General features: G+C 41.5%; 1 protein-coding gene across 5 annotated transcripts in view; it reads left to right on the top strand.

The window, feature by feature from the left end:
* Nucleotides 1–2,778: 2,778 nt before the first annotated feature.
* The window catches only part of TMEM131 (transmembrane protein 131), a 103,627-nt gene continuing 86,305 nt past the window's right edge, over nt 2,779–20,100 (top strand). For 3 of the 5 annotated variants that reach the window (XM_082304719.1, XM_082304718.1, XM_082304722.1), the window contains exon 1: nt 2,779–2,958. In XM_082304719.1, the coding sequence (XP_082160845.1) occupies nt 2,802–2,958 (157 nt within the window). In that variant the 5' untranslated portion in view covers nt 2,779–2,801. Of the gene's footprint in view, nt 2,959–3,321; nt 3,497–20,100 lie in introns of those variants that run through there. The other 2 variants (XM_082304720.1, XM_082304721.1) reach the window with 2 other exon arrangements.

The following is a 20,100-nucleotide window of genomic DNA, read 5'->3' as shown; positions in this document are numbered from 1 at the left end:
GAATTCAGAGCACGGCTCCCCATTTCAAAGTCTTTCTGATGTGTTCTCCAGTAGAACAGGGCATTTTTTCATCTGACGAGTGAGCGGTTGAACTTTAGTGTCTAAGTATTCATGCAATTTCTGTTTATCAACATGAGTACATTTCCATAAGAACTATATTCTATGTCTCATCATAGTTTATTATAAGAAGTGGGGTTTTTTTTGTTTAGTATAGGAATTGATTTTAAAAAACTGTTCAATAGGCTCAAGCAATAGTGCAATATCCAAATGTTAATATTTATATGCACTGCATGCATAAACCAAGCAGCTTGAAGAGCCTCAAACTTCTATGAAATAATATAACCCAGATTAATTCAGAAATAAATTAACAGAATGCTTTTTGCTTTATCATTTACAGACATTGAACCATATTGTATTGTTTTTTCCTGCACAGAAAACAGTGGGAGTTCTGGACAAAGATGAAAGGAAGAATATGTACTGCGAGCTATTTGTTTTCTACACATCTAATAATATCTTTTGAGAAAGACATTCTGTATATAGAACAATTAAAAAGTGCCCATATTTTAATGCTGTAAGGTTTAAGATTCATATGTGCCATAATGATAGGACTCACAGTTGTCCTCTCATTTATATCATGGCTTTTTTTTTTTTTTAATAACACAGTTGGCAATTCCATTTTTACTCCAAGGCAGATTTTGCCATCCTTACATCTTAGTTTCATTAGTGTTCCCATTCATTTTAGTGGGTAGGATGCTCTACAGCATGAATTAGAGTGAAAAAGTCTGGCTGCTCAGTTGTGCAACACTGGATTTGAAATACGAGAAATAGAAAATAGTTGACTTCTTTTTCCAGAAAAGCAATGTGCGTACAGCAGAAGCCTAGTTAAGAAGGAAAAATCAAGATCATACAGGGTCCATTGTAACAAAGAAGCAGCACTAACTGCTGTTTGTCCTTCTGAGTTCTTTACTCAGATTCGATTGTGCTCTTTGATGTACATACCTATCCCCCACAGAAGTCAACATGTGGGCTTCTGCTCACAGCAGTGATTGGGCTTTATATTTACTGTGGTTTGGGTGGTTCTGAGAACTGTGAACAGAGGCTCATGCTCCTAAGTTACTGATTCATGTATGTCCTTTTTCAATGCAGTGGTCAAAAGATTATGCAAGTTTGAAAGATTAGTAATTACATGGAAGCCTTTAACTTGATTCCTCACACGTCTTCTGGAAATGATGATCACTGTTGCCGGGGAAGGGTTCGACCCAATGTTTCTAACTTTCCATTTCTCCGTTGAAAATAAACCTAGTGGATGCTGTGGCCATAGTTCAACAAAACAACAGTATCCAGAATTTCAAGGTGTCTTTGGGGTGTTCTGACAATAAAAAGCAGTGTATGTTATGATTGTGTAAGAGCCATAATACATGTTACTATTTTTAGTTAGGCTGTGCATTAGTCAGTCCCTTACAGACTCTGGATCTATTACACTATCCAAATTCATGATGCTGTTGTGACAGTTGAAATTCAACCACGTGTTCAAGCACTTCAAAACCAATGTAACATGTTGATCCCATAGGGACACGAACGATTAAGAATGGAGCACAGTTGCATACAACTAAAAAGCTAAGCCAGTTCATCGGTGAACAGAGACTACGGGTACTGCACACTTTTCCCTCTGCCGCCGTACCCAAGATGACTTTGGCAGTACCGGTCCTGATCTTGGACAGCCGCTATCCAGAGCGAGCTACGGCTGGGCTTCGCATCCCCGACCGGCAGCCTCGCCACGCCGCACGCCTGGGATCACAGCTCCTTTTGGCATCGGTGAAACACACCCATTTGCCAGCCGCAACGCTGCGTCCACTTGACAGATACGCGACCTCATGCTTGTAACAACGTGCCTTCTCCCCCACTGCGAATTCGCTCCGTGCATTTCACGAAGGCCCCCGTGGGCCACCCGCCTCGCCGAGAGGGACGGCGACCGCTGTACGCCTTTCCTCAACAGCGGCGGCCGCCCGGTATCCCGCCCTGGCTGCAGCACAGGGCCTCGCACTACGCCTCAGGCGCGCAATACCTCGCTCTCCCCGGATCGTACCGCCGGCCAGGCGCGGGGCCCGGCCCAGCAGCGGCGGGGCGGCTTCCCTCAGCGGGAGGGCTACCGGCACCCCTGCCCCGCGACCTCCCGCGCCTCCAGCAGGGAAAAGGACACAAGCACCGCAGAGCAACGTCCCCGCCGGGCGGCCCTTGCCCCCGCCGCCAGCGAGGCCGCCCCGCGCGGACCGCCCCGCGCACCATCGAAAACGGCCCGCCCACCGCCGCGGCTGGCCAGCGCGCCGCGGCCCCGCGCCCGGTCGCCCTCCCGCCACCATCTTGAATGCGGGCAGGAGAAGCCCCGGTGCCCTCCGTAGGGAAACAATGAGGGCGACACCCCAGCCCCTCAAGAGACGGGGAGAAGGGAGTACTAAAGAGGCGGGGTGACCCCACCAGGAACACCTGCACAAGACCTAAAGTCACATTTAAAAAAAAAAATAAACCAACCCAACCCACTCTCCCAACTCTCTGCCCCGGACAGGGGAAAGGGGCAACTTGCCCTCACTTAAAATGGCAGCGGCTTCCGCCCTCGCCTGATAGCCCCGCCCCCCCCGCCCGTGGCCCACGCTTCAGGAGACGCAGGGCGCTGCGGCGTGCCCGCCCCCGGCCCCGCCCCGCCCCCTCCCCGCCCCTCCCTCCCTCCCCTCCCCGAGCTCCTCCGCGCGCGCGCGGCGGCCCGGCCGGAGACACGGCGGACCCGCACCGGCTGCGGCAGCGCGATGACGGCGCGGCGGGAGGCGGCGGCCGCCGCCGGCTGCCCCGGCTGCCCCGGCTCCCCCTTCCCTCGCGCCGGCAGCCGGGCGGCTGCCTGGCGGGGCGCGGCGCTGCGCTTCGCCCTGGCGGTGTTCCTCCACACGGCCCGGGCCGAGAAGGAAGGTGAGACCCAGATTCCCTTTCCTTTCTTGTCCTCCCCCCCCCCTTCTCCTCCTCCTCCTCTTCCTCCGGCGGCCGTGGCGCGGCCGTTGGCCGCCGCGGCCCGCGCGCTCCCCGGCGGCGGCGGGGAGCGGGGGGGCGGCCGGTGAGGCTCCCGGCCTCGCCGCCCCTTCCCCCTCGGCGGGGCCGCCGGGTGCCGCTGCCCGCCCTGCGGCTGCCGGGGTGCGCCGGCGGGTCTGCCTCTGCCCGTGTGTCTGGCGGCGGGGGGGTCGCTGGGATCGGGGCGAACTTGGCGGGGTTTCTCCTCCCTGACAGCGGCGGGGATGGAGCTGGAGCTGCCCTTTAAAAAGGAGAGAGGGAGGGGGAAGGAAAAAAAAAAAAAAAAAAAGGCTTTCTCGCGTTGAGCTGGTTTCCCTGCGGCAGGCTTCCAGCAGGAGACGGAGCCAAGCCAAACAGACGGGCAAACCTGCCTGAGAAAGGGCCGGAATGCACGCGTGGAAGTGACAGCGAGACCCCCTTCGCCTCCCCGAACTTTTGACAGGTGTCTGACGCCTTGGCGGGGTCGATGGCGCTTTCTCCAAACTTTAGTGAAAGTCGGAGGGGGACTTTTTAACTCCTCATGTCTTTGATTTTGGCACATTGTCTTTTCATTGTGGTTTGACAAGGAAAAAAAAAAAGCCCCGAGCGAAACACCTAAGCATATTCTGGAGCATTGCTGAGAACGGCTTTCAGGCATTTCCAAGGTGCAGACTCATGGTCTGCTTAAAAGTATGGCTGTGTGACAGCGTTAAAAAGCAGCAGATAAATGTAATGTATTACACAAGTAGGCAAAACAGATTTACTTCGGCTGACACAAGAATTTACTTTTCAAGCAAGTTGCTGCACTGGAGGGGGGTATATTGGAAGGAGACTGAAATGTATCAGGCCAGATGAGGTCTGAAAGGATGAAACAGAATAAGAACAAAAAAAGAATAAGAAGGGTATGGAATAGGAGTGTAGCGAGGAGGCTATAGTCATATCTCTAGACCAGAACTGAGGTAAGAAATGCATCCTAATAATGGATGTATCAATAAATGTAGATATGCCTTTCATTTTCTAATGAAGGGCTCAATTTGAGTAATTTCCTGGTAACTTGTTTTTACAAATATGATGATGTTGATATTAGGGTGACAAAAAATGCAATCAATTTTGAGTCACAGCCACTCTTGTTCACTTGCCTTTGTCTTCAGAGAATTTAACATTTAGAAAACAGTGTGAAGAAGATACAGTATTCTTAGAGTGGTGAGAATTTTTAAGTCTGTCGGTTCATTCTGTAGTGTCTTGAGGTACTAGAAAAGTTTAAATGCTTCAGAAATACCTATTTTTAACTCTGATTTTGATTGCATTCCTTTACAGGTAATAGCTTATATGAGTTCATAAGCTTTATTAGTGATGTCATATACCGGTATGATGGAATTGATTCATGCCCTAAAAGTTGTGACAGCTGGGGCCATGGTCTGGCTTTGTTCACTTGTGAAGGAGGTACTGTTTTTTTCTCTATGGACTTCCTTGGCATTCCTAGATAAACAAAGGCAGGCTTAGGTTCATAGAGTTTGAACGGAACAAGAAAATAGAATAGTTTGTACTGATACCATTTCCTTCTATTGATAGTCTTATTACTTAAAACTTATCCCAGCAACACTTCTGTCATTTTCAAAAAGTGAATTTGATTCTGATACAGAACATGGATTTTTTTTTTTTTCAGTCTTTTCTGATTTCTGACACTCATTTTTCTTTCCAAGTGTTCTGCTGCTTGAGTGTAGTCTATGAGTGGTACACATAAGCTCACTAATAAGTCGTGGTTTGGTGGTTTGGGTTTCTGCTGTTGTTTTTTGTTTTAAATTCATCTTTTATGGACCCCTTAAAAGAATTCCTTGCCGATCTGCATTTGTGGATCACACATTGAAAACTCTTGTCTTGGAGTCTTCCTTTTGCTGAGTGCAATGCCTGTTTATACCCTGGATAAAAGAACAGTGGAGTTTTTAAAGCAAGACAAAGTTGAAAGTGACTTGTGAGATCCAGTGCCACTGATCTTAAACTACAATCTAAGTGCCAGTCTGCAAGGGGCAGTAACTGAGCGTAGAAGAGGAAGGACCAGCTTGGACAGCGGGCCTTTAGGCCAAGGTAGGAGCTCAAAATGAAACAGTAGTTCAGAAGAAAGGAGGGGAGGGTGTTTCAGGCTCTGTCCTTCAGCGCCTTAGCTTCTACCAGGTTGTGTCAAGTTAAACATAGTAAGACACAGTTTAAAAAAAATAATCTGGAAGCAAGGAAATAGCTAGGAATATCCTTTCCGTCTCCCAAATGTGGGCATACATGTTTCGCTACAGCTGCAGGAAGGAAGCTGTGGAGAGGGAGTAGAAGCGAGGTTGTACATTCTTGCTCCTGTGCTATTTCTACACTGCTGAGTCGAAGGCGACTGTAGTAAGACACAGTGCAGTATATATTCCAGAGAAGTTGCTACAGAAAAAAATGCATAGAAGCAGGTACTCAGATGAACGATAGGAGTGAGAGATGAATAATCAGAATATCACAGAATAAACTGAAAAATGAAGGTGAAAGACACTATTTTCCTCTTACCTGGCATGTATGTGAGGAGAAGCTGGGGGAAAGATGGAGCCCATGCACAGAAGAGTAATGCTGGCTAGAAGCTTGTATGGAGACGGAGCAGTAGGCAGTTCTTTATGGAGCTGTCACAAGTAGGAAGAAGATTGATGCTGGAGTATTCCAGATTGACAAGACTGCTTCTGGTCCCCAATCTTAGTGAAAGAGTTAGAGGGTAAAAATGTAATATAAACAGCTTTGCCATTTGTCTAACAGCAAAAAGCAAAACTGAAATTCTTTGTGTATACAAGCTGTAAATCAAACTTGGGGGAACAGCGATATTACTGTACACTCTCTCTGTGCTAGAGAAGTAGAATTTGTGGAAAGTATCTGGTATCTGAACAAATACGAGAGCAGAGAAAACTGCATGTGGACCAGCCAAAAAAGCTTAAACATCAATTTCAGACTAAACACTGATGTATGACTTTTTTTTTTTTTTTTGTCTAGCTGGGTCCTCAGTACCCTTGTATTGCTGAGGAATGAGTAAGACTGAGAATGTTGTAAAATTTTTTGTTTGTTTTTTTCACTTAGAAAATCTGTGAACCCATAGCAAAAGAATGATATGGCAGGAAAAAAATTCTGCATTCAGTCTCAAAGAGCCTCCTGCCATTTAGGAGGGGTGAAAATAACTTAAGAGTTTCTTTTTTAAATACGTATGTTTTTCAGGCTTTTTGTGGGCTCACCCTTTCCTGGTGTAATTATCATGTTCTGTATTGCCACATGGATTAAGGACAACTTTCAGTGTATATTTGAGTGTCTGTGGGTTTTGCTTTCATTTTGTTTCTTTGGTTTGGGTTTGTTTTTATTTTTTATTTGGGGGGGGAGGGGGGCACACAACAGCCTTCTGGGTTTCAGGTTGAAGGAAGCCATAGCAATGCTATAAACCTCATGGTTCGTATTATGTTTTGACGACAAATGTCTAACATCAGCATGCTTTTTTAACCTGACAACTGTTTTGTGCTTGTTCCTTTATTTATACTCATTTATATTTATTTATATTAAAAAAACTCCTTTGTTTTATAAAACAGCAATTTTTTTTTTAAATTGCTTTTTATTTGGCCAGCTGGCTGGAGGCCTGTTGAGATGATTTTGATAGTTCTCTTACCTACCCACCTGCTCATAAGATTGGTGCAATTAGAGCAAGGTTGATAGTTAGGCTAGGTTCAATCCCTAACTGTAACTTTTGAGGTTACATCTTAGTGCTGGACCTGGGAAAATTTTCTATTTAAACATCTAAGATCTGATACCAGGTAGGTCAGTGAAAATGCGGAATGTTCTTTTTTCCTAAAGCTTGACATATTCTTTATTAACATCCTAGAAACTAAGATAGTTACTGAGTATAAATGATAGCTAAAATAATCATGGAAGAGTTGAAGGGAGGTGTTATCATTGGAACAGTGCACTGGGATGCTGGAGTTCCGATTCCTTTTTTGTCATTTTGTCTAATCTCAGGCAAGTAGCTTTTCCTTTTTGCTTTTTACCTATATCTAAAATGGCAATCCGGGACACTTCATACGAGTATTGAATGTAGAGTAATGCTGGAAGGTGATGTGGGAGAAAGTTTATATGTTTAAAATAACATTATAAAAAACTCTTCACGTATACTGCTTGTTTGTCATATCCTGCAGTCAGAACTAATATAAAATGTGCTATCGTTTATGTTAATGCTAATGTTCCAGAAAGAATGACCTCAATCAAACTGAAAACACTCTAGCAGCTGAAGTAGCACATGAAAATCATGAACAGTGTGAGGAAAACACAGTGAATAAAAATGGACCATGCTGTCTCACTGTGTTTTTGAAACTTAAGTATGGGAGAGCTCATAAAGTTTGCACTATGTCTTTGCTCTCGTGAATGATAAATATTAACTGTGTGCTTGGATTGAAAGGTCTGATACTTGTTTGCAGAGTCTTTGGGCTAAATTAAATATAAGGAAAAATTGTGATGCAATGGACAGGAAGTTGAGACCCCCATGTTCTCTGACCTTCTGTGTAATCTCGAAATGGTTGATTTTTCCCTCCTCTGCACCTCTTCCTCCCTCCGGTTATATTGCACACGTCAGGCAGACTGAGGTACCCTCACCTGTAGAGGTCGATTGAAGGATAGTCTGCTGCAGTCCAGGGACTCGGATCATAAACTCTTGAAGGAACTTGCTATGTATTTGTGTAGTGCCTGACATGATGAAGCCCCTCCAAAGTTTGCAGAAGTCTATAGGCATTACTTTATTTAAAGCTTTCAGTTGTGATTTTTGTGATTGGTTGCCAGTATTGCAATATGGGTTACTTTGAGTCATTTGGATACATTTGTGCATGCTAAAATTTCAGCTGTTTGCAGTAAAGCTTGGATGTTTGCTGTGTGTCACTTTATTTCAAAACCTACCCAATTCTGCTCTGCTTAAAGCGATACATGTTAGGATTCCATGATGAGATTTACTAAGTTTACAAGTATAAAGAATCCCTCGAACTGTCAACTTGGTAAATGAGCTGGGAGTTTGACAGTGAATGGTGGATGTTGTGGTTCATGCATAACCAGCAGTAAAAGTTGTGTGACTGAAGCACAGGCTAGAACCAGTTTGGTTTGTTCCTGTGTTTGTGGGTTCGGCAAGAATAAAAGTCAATAAAGATCTGGTTTATTTCTCTTGCTAGTAACTGCTGTCCGGTGTGGTGCCTCTGACTTTGTCAGTCTACAGCATGAACTTACCTGGGTGTAAGATGAGCTGTGAGGTGTCTTTTTTTTCTTCAAAAGACAGCATTTGAAGTAAATCTGTACTCTTTATGATAATAAGTGGAGGTGTTCAGAACTGGGTAATACCTTGAGCAGCCTGCTCTAACTGGGCCCGCTCTGACCAGGCGGCTGGGCTGGAGGCCTCTGGGGTCACTTTCCAGCCTGCGTTATTCTGTAGTTCCAAAAGTGAGCATGCTGGGTGCTTGCTACGGAAGCAACTGATTTGATCCATTCACCTGTGGTAGCTGCCAAATTGGAGTTTAAACTACAGTTATCTTAAAAATCCTTTCTGTTTTTTCTAAAAAATTCTGTTAGTATTTCAGCATTTTTAATTATTAATACCAAGATAGAGGATACAGAATTTCTTCTTGCTTAGGAAGTATATCAATGCATTGCTGAAATGGCCTTTACTGTGCGATTGACTTGTTTGGCATTAGTAATCTAGCTCATGAATTTGGAAATAGGAACATAGTTCAACTTAGTTTGCTCACTCTCGCCCACCTTTCTTACACGGAGGAATTGTTACTAAACAGTCTGGATATGGAGGCAGTAATTCTTGCCACCAACTTCCCTTTTTCCATTTTGTAAAGCCTGTAAACTGGAAACGTAGGTGCCTGATTTAGGAAACCAAAGGAACCAATGACCGTGAGAGTTAAAGGGGAGGTATTTATCTTTCTAGTCATAAATACAGGCAAAGCATAATCCTGCATTGGATACGGGTTTGTTAGAGGCAGCTGGTAAAATTTTAATGTGTGATGCAGGAACGTGGGATATCTGTTTCCCGAACTGTCTACATGGAATAATTAGTGATTTACTGACTGTGGCAAAGATGTGATGCAGCATCTGCATTTAACGCTTTTTAAAATCTGTATTTTACATTTTCTGATAAGCAGGCTTGGATAACTTGTACTCTGGAATATTAAAGGGACTAAACCAGGAGCGTGTGCGCTTCTGCGCACTCTCTCTGTTTTTAAAAATAACCTTGGATGTAATGGGGAAATAGCAAAGAGCTGAAGGATTGCAATGTAATTCCACTCTCTGAGAAGGAGAAAGAAAATTGAGGAGTTTTACACGAGTTTGAGATATTCCTGCTACACTTACTCGGTCTGTCTTCTTCTCACTAAGACTATCACAGCGGCATTTTTAATACCTCTCCTCCTACTGCCTGGCATGCCTAGCAGTAGAGAACCATCCAAGAACAACTGGAGTTTTACTGTAGTTATTGAACTGGTTTTAAGGATATCTGAATGAAATTTTGTTGAGGGAGGTGTACGGAAAATGAAACTATGTCCCTAACAGTTCATTCTGTCTATGTACTGTATGAAGTTAGCAAATATTATTTAATAGAACTGTTTAGCTGACTCTAATACAACATGCTGAGGTTTTTAAAGTTATTTGTCCAATGTATCCATTAACTATTCTTCATAAAGCAATTTGTCTTAACAATGATGCCTTAAGGCTTATCTGAGGGTTTTTTTCAGTTGAACATCTAGATCTATCTTGGCCTGTACAGATTTGGTGTAATAGAATGTGCACAGACTTTTTAAAGTTACTTAAAAAAATCCCAAACAACCTTGGGTTATAGGTTTTTTTAAGGTTATTTAAGTCAGGAAGTACAGCTAATAGTGGTGTTAAACAGATTAAATCACCATTTGAGGGAGTGATGATAGGAGACAAAGTTGTAGACAAGTGTGATACTGATTTAAACAATTTGAAACACTTGTTTCCACTAAACCTTTTATATACCCATCGCTCATCAACTTGACTTTTTAGATCCATAGATCTGAAGTAGAATGGGGTCCTTGTAGAGGAGGGTGGTAGTGAATAAAAAAAATCGGTTGAGAGAAGTTCTCAGAGAGGAGATTTTTAGAGGGAATTTTAGCTTTTGGAAACAGAAAGCTTTCTCGTTTCCTTACAGGCGTACTCTGTTGGAAATATCTCAAGATAGTTTCCTCAGTGTGAAATTGAATGGCTTCAGCATAGTTTGATGTGACTGGCTTATGAAATTTCTTTATTTTTGTAATAGATAAGCTGCAGACTAGAAATGTCTGGCTCAGATTGAAGATGATAGAAGATACTGATATTGAGATAGAGTAAAGAAATCAGCTATTTTTCATGACATCCGCTTCCACTAGGGGCTTTTTGGGTCCCCCATTTGAGATGTTGATATAGTATGTTAAGTGAATTTAAAAACTGGTTATCTGAAGCTTGTAAATAAATATGAAATCACCTAGCAATACAGAAAAAGTCTTAATGAATCAGTGATTTACACCAAAGTCCTCTACAAATATTTGCAGGTGGAATTTGTAGATAATGATAAAAACTATCCAAGCAACTAGATAAACTGCAGGGTGTTTGGTTTTGGTTTATTCCCAGCAGTGGTTCGTGCTCTACCTTGGAGGCTGGTTGCATGGAGTTCCTCCTGACTCTCTTCTGGGACCTGTCCTGCTTAATATCTTTGTCACTGATCTGGAGTTGGAGTGTACCAAATCTGGGGAGCAGTCAGTGTGCTCAAGGGCAGGGCTCCATTTCAGAGAGATCTAAACAGGACAGAGCAATGAGCTGACAGGACCTTCATGAAATCCAAAAAGGACAAATGGAAAGTCCTTCATGTGGGACAGAATAACCACTTGCAGGGGATACAAGCTGGAAATGCTATATGTGATTCAGCAATGTACCCTGGCAGCATACAGGAGTATAGTCGCTAGACTGAACAAAGTGATTATTCCTGTTTACTCAGCACTTAATAGACCACACCTAAATCACTGCATCCAGTTTTGCTCTCTATCGTCCCACTGGAAGGCCACGAAGATGGTCAGTGGGCACATGACCTATGAAGAGAGGCTGAGGGACCCAAAGCTGCATGGAGATGAGGCTGTGAAGGGACCTCGTGGCAGCCTGCCAATATCAAAGTACAGGTTATGAAGAAAATGAAACCAGGCTCCTCAGAGATGCATGGCAGGAGCCTGAGAGACAATGGTCATAAAGTGAAACAGGGCAAGTTTATTTTGTACCAGGAGGTGCTGGTCTGTGATGATCCAAGTAAGAAAGGCACTCGGACACTGTAAAATACCATAGAAAATGCTATTTATGAGAGCTGACACTATAAAGAGAGAATAGTATAGATAATCTTATATATGTTTTGATGCCAGGAACCCTGAGTTGTGCAGCATCAAACAGGCCTCTAGTCCATGTGCAACATACTGTGCAGACTCCATCCATAGAAGGGGTTACCCCATATTGGTCCTTCAAGCTATTGCTGGATTCCTTAGAAGAAGACAACTCTACTGATAATTTCTCCTGTCAAGCAGAAAGGACGCTCGCACGAGAACTTGTAGCTGCACTTCTGGATAAAGGCAAGGCCACCCAAGTGGCATAATTGCAGCTACCAAGTGGGAGCTGCCTGCAGGCTCCCCTGTTACAGTGAGCTGGCTGAGCTCATCCTGCAGCCAGCGGGTATCTGCAGCACAGCACGGGCCCGAGAGCCAGCCCCTACATGCAGCGCAGCACAGGCATGGGCCCACACAAGCAAGCTCTTGCATGGATCACCGACTCCTCAATGTATTATGATCTTTTGGTCAGGATCACTACAATGTTCTGGTTTGACATAATGAGACTGTATTTCATCATGAGGACAGTCAGGCATTGAAACAGATTCCCTAGAGAGGTTGTGGAATCTCTGACCTTGGAGGTTTTCAAGGCCCAGCTACATGAAAGCCTAAGCAACAATCGTCCAAATTCAGCATTCGCCATGCTTCAGCAGAAGGTTGAGCTCGATGACATCTTAAGGTCTTTGCCACCCCGAATTGCTCTGTTTCTGTTTTTTGGGTCTCCTCCGTGATATTAAAAACTGGGTTGGAAGTTGCGATAACTTTGTTGCAACTGGTGGGAATATCCAAGGACAGGAGAATTCTGGGTTTCTGTGTAACTCCATGGTGAAATCAGTGCTATGGTAGTAGTAATTTAGATATAATTTAGATAGAAGTGGAGTTGTAATTGGATCCAGGAAGTTTTGTGTGATGCTGCATCACTAAGGAAATGTGATCACAGAATAAAAAAAAGACCCTGTCGGCCATTCCTTGTTTCTGTAGTCATGCATCACGTAGGCTTTAGTTGTCCCCTAGTTTTCATTCTTTCTCCTGAAAAATTTGTTTCAACAGGAATATTTGTATCCCATCTTTCATGCAAAGGATAATGTAGCCATTAGTTTCCATCTTTGCCAGCTGCTGGTAATATGACAATAAATTGGATTGTGGTTGACATGTTAATATACAAGATGTATTAAAGTAATACTTAACAATCTGTGCAACTCGTATATCTGAGGAAATACTGAGAGATCTGGATAGTAAATGTTGCCAAGTTTGGCTGTTCCTTTCTTGCAGCAGGGGACATGGAGTACTTGGTCCTTACTGGAAGCAATTTCCTTCTCGTATGTTTGCTTTGGTGTCCTGGACCTGTGTGTAACTGCCGTCAGCGGAGCCAGCAGTGGGCAGTCTAGAGGTACCAGAAATGACCGTTATCTAGTGCCACCCTTGCCCTCAGCCATCCTGCTACTTAATTCAGTGATAGAAAGCACTGAGACTGCTCTTGCCCTCTAAGCTATTGATCCTAAATATAAGAAGATAAGGAAGGTGTGTGTGTGAGGAACTTTTATATTATGATATAGCTGCTTTTATATTATCATATACCTCATCAGTTGCCTTTCATGTAGCTTAACTAAGTTATGATCTGCCCAAATAGCTTTGGCTAAACCATATCTTCCAAAATCATGAAAAGATTAATAAATTCCTTGGTTTTGGGGAAACCTGATTATATCTGATGCTGAAGGAGTGATTGTTTTCATTGCCAGAGACTGAATCTTCACAGGTGAAGATTCTACCAATTAGTACTACTGAATACCATTATCTGATGGAGAAAGGACAAACTTCCAGTTCATAAGGGAAAATTTGGTCAGAGTTCCAGTACTTGATGAGTCCCGTGAATTCTTCCTTTCATTAAATTGAGTTTCTCTAGGGGAAAAGACATTAGAGTAAGGAACTCAGAAATTGAATAAAAGATGTATTTATTTAGCATTATTTAATTGTGCTTTAAAAGTACCTGTATTGGGAAGAAAAATCTAATGCTGAAGGACTATTTAATCTAGGAAATGTGTGCATATTTAGGTTGAGACTTGGTGCTAGACATATCAAAGTAGAAAGGAGAGGTATTTTTGAGTGAAGATAATTTACCGTTGTCTTAGTTAAGGGGCAACTTAGTGATGTGGGGTGGTTGCAGTCTTTAAAGCAGAATTAGATGTCTCTCCATATTCTGTGACTAAGCCTAAAGGTTTGGAATTATTGGTGAAATTGTGATCTGTGTTGCACCAGGTGTCAGCCTAGGTCATCGTAGCGGTTTCTGAAAGAGTCTGACCAGAAGAGATTGTTTATTTACTTCTGAGGGGTAACTGCTTCCAAGGTATTTTGGGTAGCTGAATTGAATTTCTGCCGTTAAACATACTTCAGCATTTCATTTCCATATGCCTACTTGCACCTTTAATCTCTTACTAGTGTTTTTGGATTGGAATTGGAAACTGGAATTCCCCTATTTTGTTTCATTTTTCTTGCTCTATATTTTATCTTCTTTCAAAACTTGCTGCAGTTGCTGTTCTCCACCCATTTCTTTTTTGGCTTTATCAGACATTGCAGCCAGCTTTTTTCTGCTGGTTTGTGTTCCCACATGGCAAGTCAACAGGCTGCTTTGCTAAACAATAAGTAGCATTACTGCCACATCATTAACACTAGGGCTTTAACATTAGGTTTTTCCTACCTTTTCTTGACCTTCGATCCTTGTATTTATAGACTGTATGGTAGCTGATTAAGCATTATCTTGCTGCTCTTTTACTTGTCCTCCAGGCTTAATAGCTGTTTCCAGTGGGCACTTGAGTAACAGTTGCCACATGAGCACAGAGAAGGTGGAGACACTGTGCTCCTCCCTCCCAATGATTCCCCTCTCCAGTTGTAATTTAGTCTTAACCAAGTTGCAAGTGTTATGCAGCAAAATCTAAATTAATGTGTTGTCCAAGTTCCCTTGTGCTGTAAATTCATGGGGTTCCACTCTGATAAGTGACTAAAAAAAAAAGGCGGGGGGGGGGAAGGATCAGGGCAGGGAGGAGAGCAGAACTCTGTCACTCAGTAGGCCACTGTTTCTGTGTCATTACATTGGTTAAGATGCGTGATGCAAAGCATCCTCTGTAGCAGGTAACAAGGTAGGAGTAAGGATTGAAAACGTCCACAGAGCATAAGCTTGTAGCTCTTGCCTGGTTGCATTCACATTGCCAGCAAGACATGCAGATGGTGGGAGGTATCTGTGTGGTGCTGTTGTCTTCCTGTTCTGGGGGGTTTTTTGGAAACTCAGAAAATCCCATCCTCCTTCCTCTTTTCTACAGTGTAGAGAACAATTCTTGCTCTCTCCATAGGTTTATTAAGGTCATTAATCAGCCTGGACGTACCTTTTAAGTAGGTCTTTGCACTATGTCGGCACAATCCATTTTTTTGAGTAAGTGGGTTTCGTGGGTCTGTTCAGTGCCTAATTTCATAAGAGTGCAAGTTTGGAAGGCTGATATTAGTGATAATAGTTACAATTATTGTCAGGTAATGCATTGTTCTCCTGAGGCCGCAGAATCTATGAACTGACTGTCGTTTCTTGTAAACTACATATTAAATGTTTTATATGCTGAAAAGGTTAAAATTCCAACAAGTCCATGTTATCTGTGCACACATCAATTTGCAGTGCTACATGAGTAGTAAAACTAACTGCCACAATTAGAAGTTTCTGATCTAAAATTTGAGAACCGAAGTGTGATGAAGATTTAAGAATAGTTTGGAGGGGCTGCTGCATTCCCTGTCTCTCATTGCAGGACAGGTTATCTTGTTTTTGAGGCTAGTTCCAATTAATTTTATGTCTGTACAAGCTCAATAATGACAAATTTATAGAGGTATAACCTAATTTAGCATATTGAAATTTTAAAATATTTAAAATCGCCATCATTAGAAAGACTAAAAAGGCGTAATTTGTATGTCCCAAAGCCAGAAACAAGGATGCTATCTGCAGATGCTGGGTTTCTCTTAACTTCCTTTTAAATTTTCCCCTCTCTTTAAATGATTTATGAGAAGTTTCCATGAGTGTCAGAAGTATTGTTCTCTTTGGCCTAAAAATAAAGTGCGCTAAAGTCTTCCTCCAGATGAGAGAATTATTTCTCCTTTTTTTTTTTTTTTAAATTTATTTAAAAATAAGTGTTCTCATTCATACCCTCCTATGAAATCTTCATGAAAAAATGGAATTGGGTATTGTTTTCTGAGAAGCATTTTGGAGCCAGCAATTAAATGTCTTTGGAGGAACAAATGAAATTATTGACATGTTTAAAAGTAAAGCACCAACTTAAAGCAAATGTTTTTAGTAGGTATTTTAAAGCATCTAGCAACTTCTAAAGTAGTATTTGGGTTTTTTTTGTTTGTTTGTTTTTGTTAAAGTGAAGTTTTATGTTATTTATTGCTACCATCTGAAATAGACCATTTTGGTCAATGGCAGATAACTTTTTAAACTCTTATTACAAAAAAGTCAGATTAAAATAAAAATCGCTCTAGCAGAAGTGGATGAAAATGCAAATTTCTGTAAAGTAGAAATACAGGCTGAGTACAGAATAAGCATCTGAGAATAAAAGTATTTGAGTTATGTGTGATTCTTTTTTTCTGTCCATCTAAAATAATCTAAAGTAATTTTCTTAGAAAAATAACTACATAAAAGCAGACTGCGAAGTGTAGTATGTGTTACTTTCAGTGAGCTTTTTTGTTTCTAGGTATGTTTCTATAGTTTTATTACAAGGATGTATCTGTTACACAACACATCCAATCAGTGCAAACTCTGTTAGACAAACCTTCAAGCAGTTGCACCATCTTCTAAAGTGTGAAACAACTGTCGTGAGCCAGATGTGTGAACTCCGTCTTCAGGACGGAGACCCACTTTCTTCCTTTCTCAGACTAAGTGGTAGCTTCATCGTCTGTCTAGGGCCTGTGCTCTGAATCAGAATTGTGCTGTCACTTTCTCTTTTGTGGCTGGCTTTAAAAACTGAATTGATCACTGAATTCCTAAAAATCTTTATCAGCCTTAACTGAGGGGAAGAGAGATGAGTGGATGAACGCAATGTGACGGCTCTCCTTACTAGGAAAGGGCCTTGCTGTGTAAAGAAGCTTGTCTTGTATCTAAAGTCAGAAATGACGCGAGTAAGTGAAAGATTATATGCAGACTTAGTTGGGTAACAGTGTATACACTCAAATTTGTGCTGTTGTATGCAGTAAAATACAAATTATTTGACTTTTTTTTTCCCCCTTGCTGTGGAATAGTGAGTCGTGCGCTCAGGTATTGCAGTGCAAGTGATCTACTGTCTTTGTTTAACTTGTATTAACTTAGGCATAGGTTGGTGCATATGAACTTATTTGAGTACGTGTTGTATAAAGTCATAAAAATAATTTTTTATAATCAGTAGTACAAAATGAGGTTTTTAATGAAAATTCCATCTTTTCATTATTTAACTTAATATATTGCTTTTTTATTTCACATGATGATTAAAATGCATTATCTAGGTATGTTTCTATTTCAACTCTCTAATATGTAAACAGAAAATAAAAATTTGGCAAGCTGGCTTTTTGAGGGATGGTAATTAGGGGTTTTAATAAAGAAAACGAATGAATATGTTTCTGTGTAAAAAGACTTCAAAGTGAGTTATTTTTGCATGTGATCTTTACTACTTTGTGTGTATTTACTGTCTTGGCTGTAATGGCTCTTCCTCAGGTCTGTTGGAAAAATTATTAATTTCCCTTTGTTACGGACTACTGGAAAAGAAACAAGCAAATTGGCTATGTGAGTGCAAGAGGATTTAGCTGGAAGGGAAGCCTGCTGGCTGGTGATTCTCTCTCGGAGCCTCTTGCCTGAGATTCGCTGGCTCATGAGAGAATGATCTTTTACATTTCAAGTGAACAGTCGCCTGTTGGGACATAGGCAGAAGTTCAGGCTGATAGCTACATTGACTCTCCCATCTTGGAGAACAGACCTTTCTTTAAACAGCTTTCATTGTGTTGAACACTGAACTGGGATGTGTTTCTCTTGAGGCTTACCGGACTTTTGTATTCTTGAAGCCAATAAAAACGATTGCTTGCATTACAGCATAATATTGTTTTTCTTTATCTGTGTGGTATTTAATTTTTTACAATGTAACTTCCCTTTTGTAATAATGTTGTTTTATCATTCTGTAGCCACCTGCCTGTATTTCACATTCTGCTCAGTTTTCCACTGTTCAGGATGATTGAAATTGTGTGATTGTGCATAAGCAGTTAATTCATAGTCCAAGCTTTAAAACCAACTCATCCAGTTTTAGTTGTGCTGTTTAGCTTGTAGTGATACAAATGCTGTAATTACAACAGACAGAAGTGAATGACATTTAGCACATTGTAATTGGCTCATGTGGTTATAGTTACCTTGAAGTGAGCTTAGTCGCTAAGACAAAGGGTTAGAAACTGGACTTCTAAAAGACTTAGTGTAAGTTAGGAGATATTTAACTAATCCATCTGGCCCTATTTTAGTAAGTTGGAACACTATTTCCAGAATTTGGAGAAAATTCATAGACTAGATGATACCGGATTGTATAAATACAGCTTATATGAAAATTAGAAAATTGGTTTAGACAAGAGTTAAGGGAGAAAACAGTTCTTACAAGCATGTAAGAGGATATACAATGATGATTAACATAAAGATAAATGAAAGCACTGTGTTATGGGGTAGCTGTTCCAGAACTAAGTAATATTTCAGAATAGTGTTTTTATAAGCATATATGCCAGAGTATACATTCCTATTGAAATTGAGAAATTGACAGTGGCTAAATGAAAGAAAAATTTGCAAAGCCACCTTAAAAATCAGATCTCAGTCAGAGTAGGCCTCATAACCTGTGAACCATGGAGAATTTTTTTTATTGTTGCGCATCAAGAGTCTTGGCCTATTCAGTGGTCTCGCATTACATGCAAATTTAATCTCTTATGTGTAATTCAGGCATATCTAAAGACTGGTGTTGGCTAAAGTAATTTTGATATTAAGTTCCGGTTTACTTTGGAGAAGTGTAGGATTTTAAAATTTTCTTCTTGTTACTTGATGCTTTATAGGTCTGTGCTTTTCTTATTTTAAGCTAAAATATAAAAGGCTTGGACCAGAGACAACTAAAATAGGAATGTGTTTGAGTAAAATTTGGCTGCTAGCTATGTAAACTTGTGAGAAGATGCTGCTTCAGCTTTGAGGAATTTAAGTGAGTTTGGTATCTCTTTAGGCCACTATTGTTTCCGTTTTTATTACTTTAGGTGTTTGCCATCAATCCCTGTGATGTTGTTGGAAAGGGCAGGGGAAAGCATTTAGAAATCTACTGGTAATAATGACTGAATAGTGTTTTTACTCTTCCAGAAAGCTATGGTTTGTGGGGCAGGGGTTATAGGGCTATGGTGGTGGTTTTTGTTTTGCCATTTTTTGAAGAGTTTGGAAAAGCTTAGAAAATGCTCTCTGTAGAAAAAGGTGTTTTGGAGCAAGTGGAAAGACCTACATTCATAGTCTTTTTCTGATATCTTTTATGGGCTTTTCACAGAAAAGCTGACTTAAGCAAAGAAGTTGCATTTTAAAGGCTGTAAATTGAAAACAAACAGAAAATGAAACTTAGAGTATTTTTAGCGTTTGCTGTTGCTTATATCAGTTCTGTTAATAGTGACCTACTGTCTGAAAAGAGGAAACCAGGATATGCAAGCTAGAAGCTGGAGAAATTTGACTCTGAAATCACTTAATGTCCTAGTAGTGAGAGTGACTGAAATTGGCATGGATTCTCATGAATCTGATAAATTTGCTTCTTGCCAGGTACTTGAAAGGATAAAGGTTTTCTGCTGAGTGGGATCTGTGTATACCTCTTAGAAGAAAACATTCTGTTCAGCTTAGGTGAGGAGGAAAGGAGACTGATTCTTCTGGCCTTGATATCTGTGGTTATGAATCTTCATCCTTTTCCTTTTTTGGGCCATGAGCATGCTAATAACATTTAAAGTTTGACTAATAACTATTATAATCAGCCTTCGGAGCTTCAATTGCCTGTAGGGTCAGGAAGAAATTATTTTCCTAACGTGTAATTTGGCTTCTTGGCTGCTGATTTGTTCAGTGGCAGATCACACTGTGACAGCTGAAATGCTTCCTACCCCAAATGTTACCTTGTGCCCCTCTTGTAGCAGTTGCCAGTCATGTGGCAGGGGTGACCGAAATGGCACAGTCAGCAGTTCTTAATTTGCTGCAGTTTACTATTCCAGAGTATTAGAGTATTGGCTACAGTATTAGACTGATAATGGAGCATGATGGTATCAGCCTGGACTTTGGGAAGAAGTTTTTCTAGGAGAAATTGTGAGGGACTTTGCGGAAACAGTCATCTTCCTCTGTAGCATGGGGAATGGTTCACCTAATAAAGCATGCCCAAGTGAGCTCATACGTAATTGCTTGCAGAGTCTTTTGGCATTGGTAATAACCTGTTCTCTACTGGTGACATACATATTTTGTGTAGAAGGACAGAAAAGACTATTTGTGGACTTGCACTGTAGAAGTTTGTGAACTTCCTTAGCTCAAGTAGTGCAAGTGCAAATGGTGAGCAGCTGCTAATTCTGGAATGGGCAAGTACTCGGAAGCATTCTGCTCCTCGGGCACTGTCTGCATTTCACTTTGAAGAAGCCTTTGTCCTCT

This window comes from Platalea leucorodia (assembly GCF_965183815.1).
Source record: "Platalea leucorodia genome assembly, chromosome: 2".
Lineage (NCBI taxonomy): Eukaryota > Metazoa > Chordata > Aves > Pelecaniformes > Threskiornithidae > Platalea > Platalea leucorodia.
Note: the sequence above shows the minus strand (reverse complement) of the source record. Positions and strands in the feature narration are given on the sequence as shown.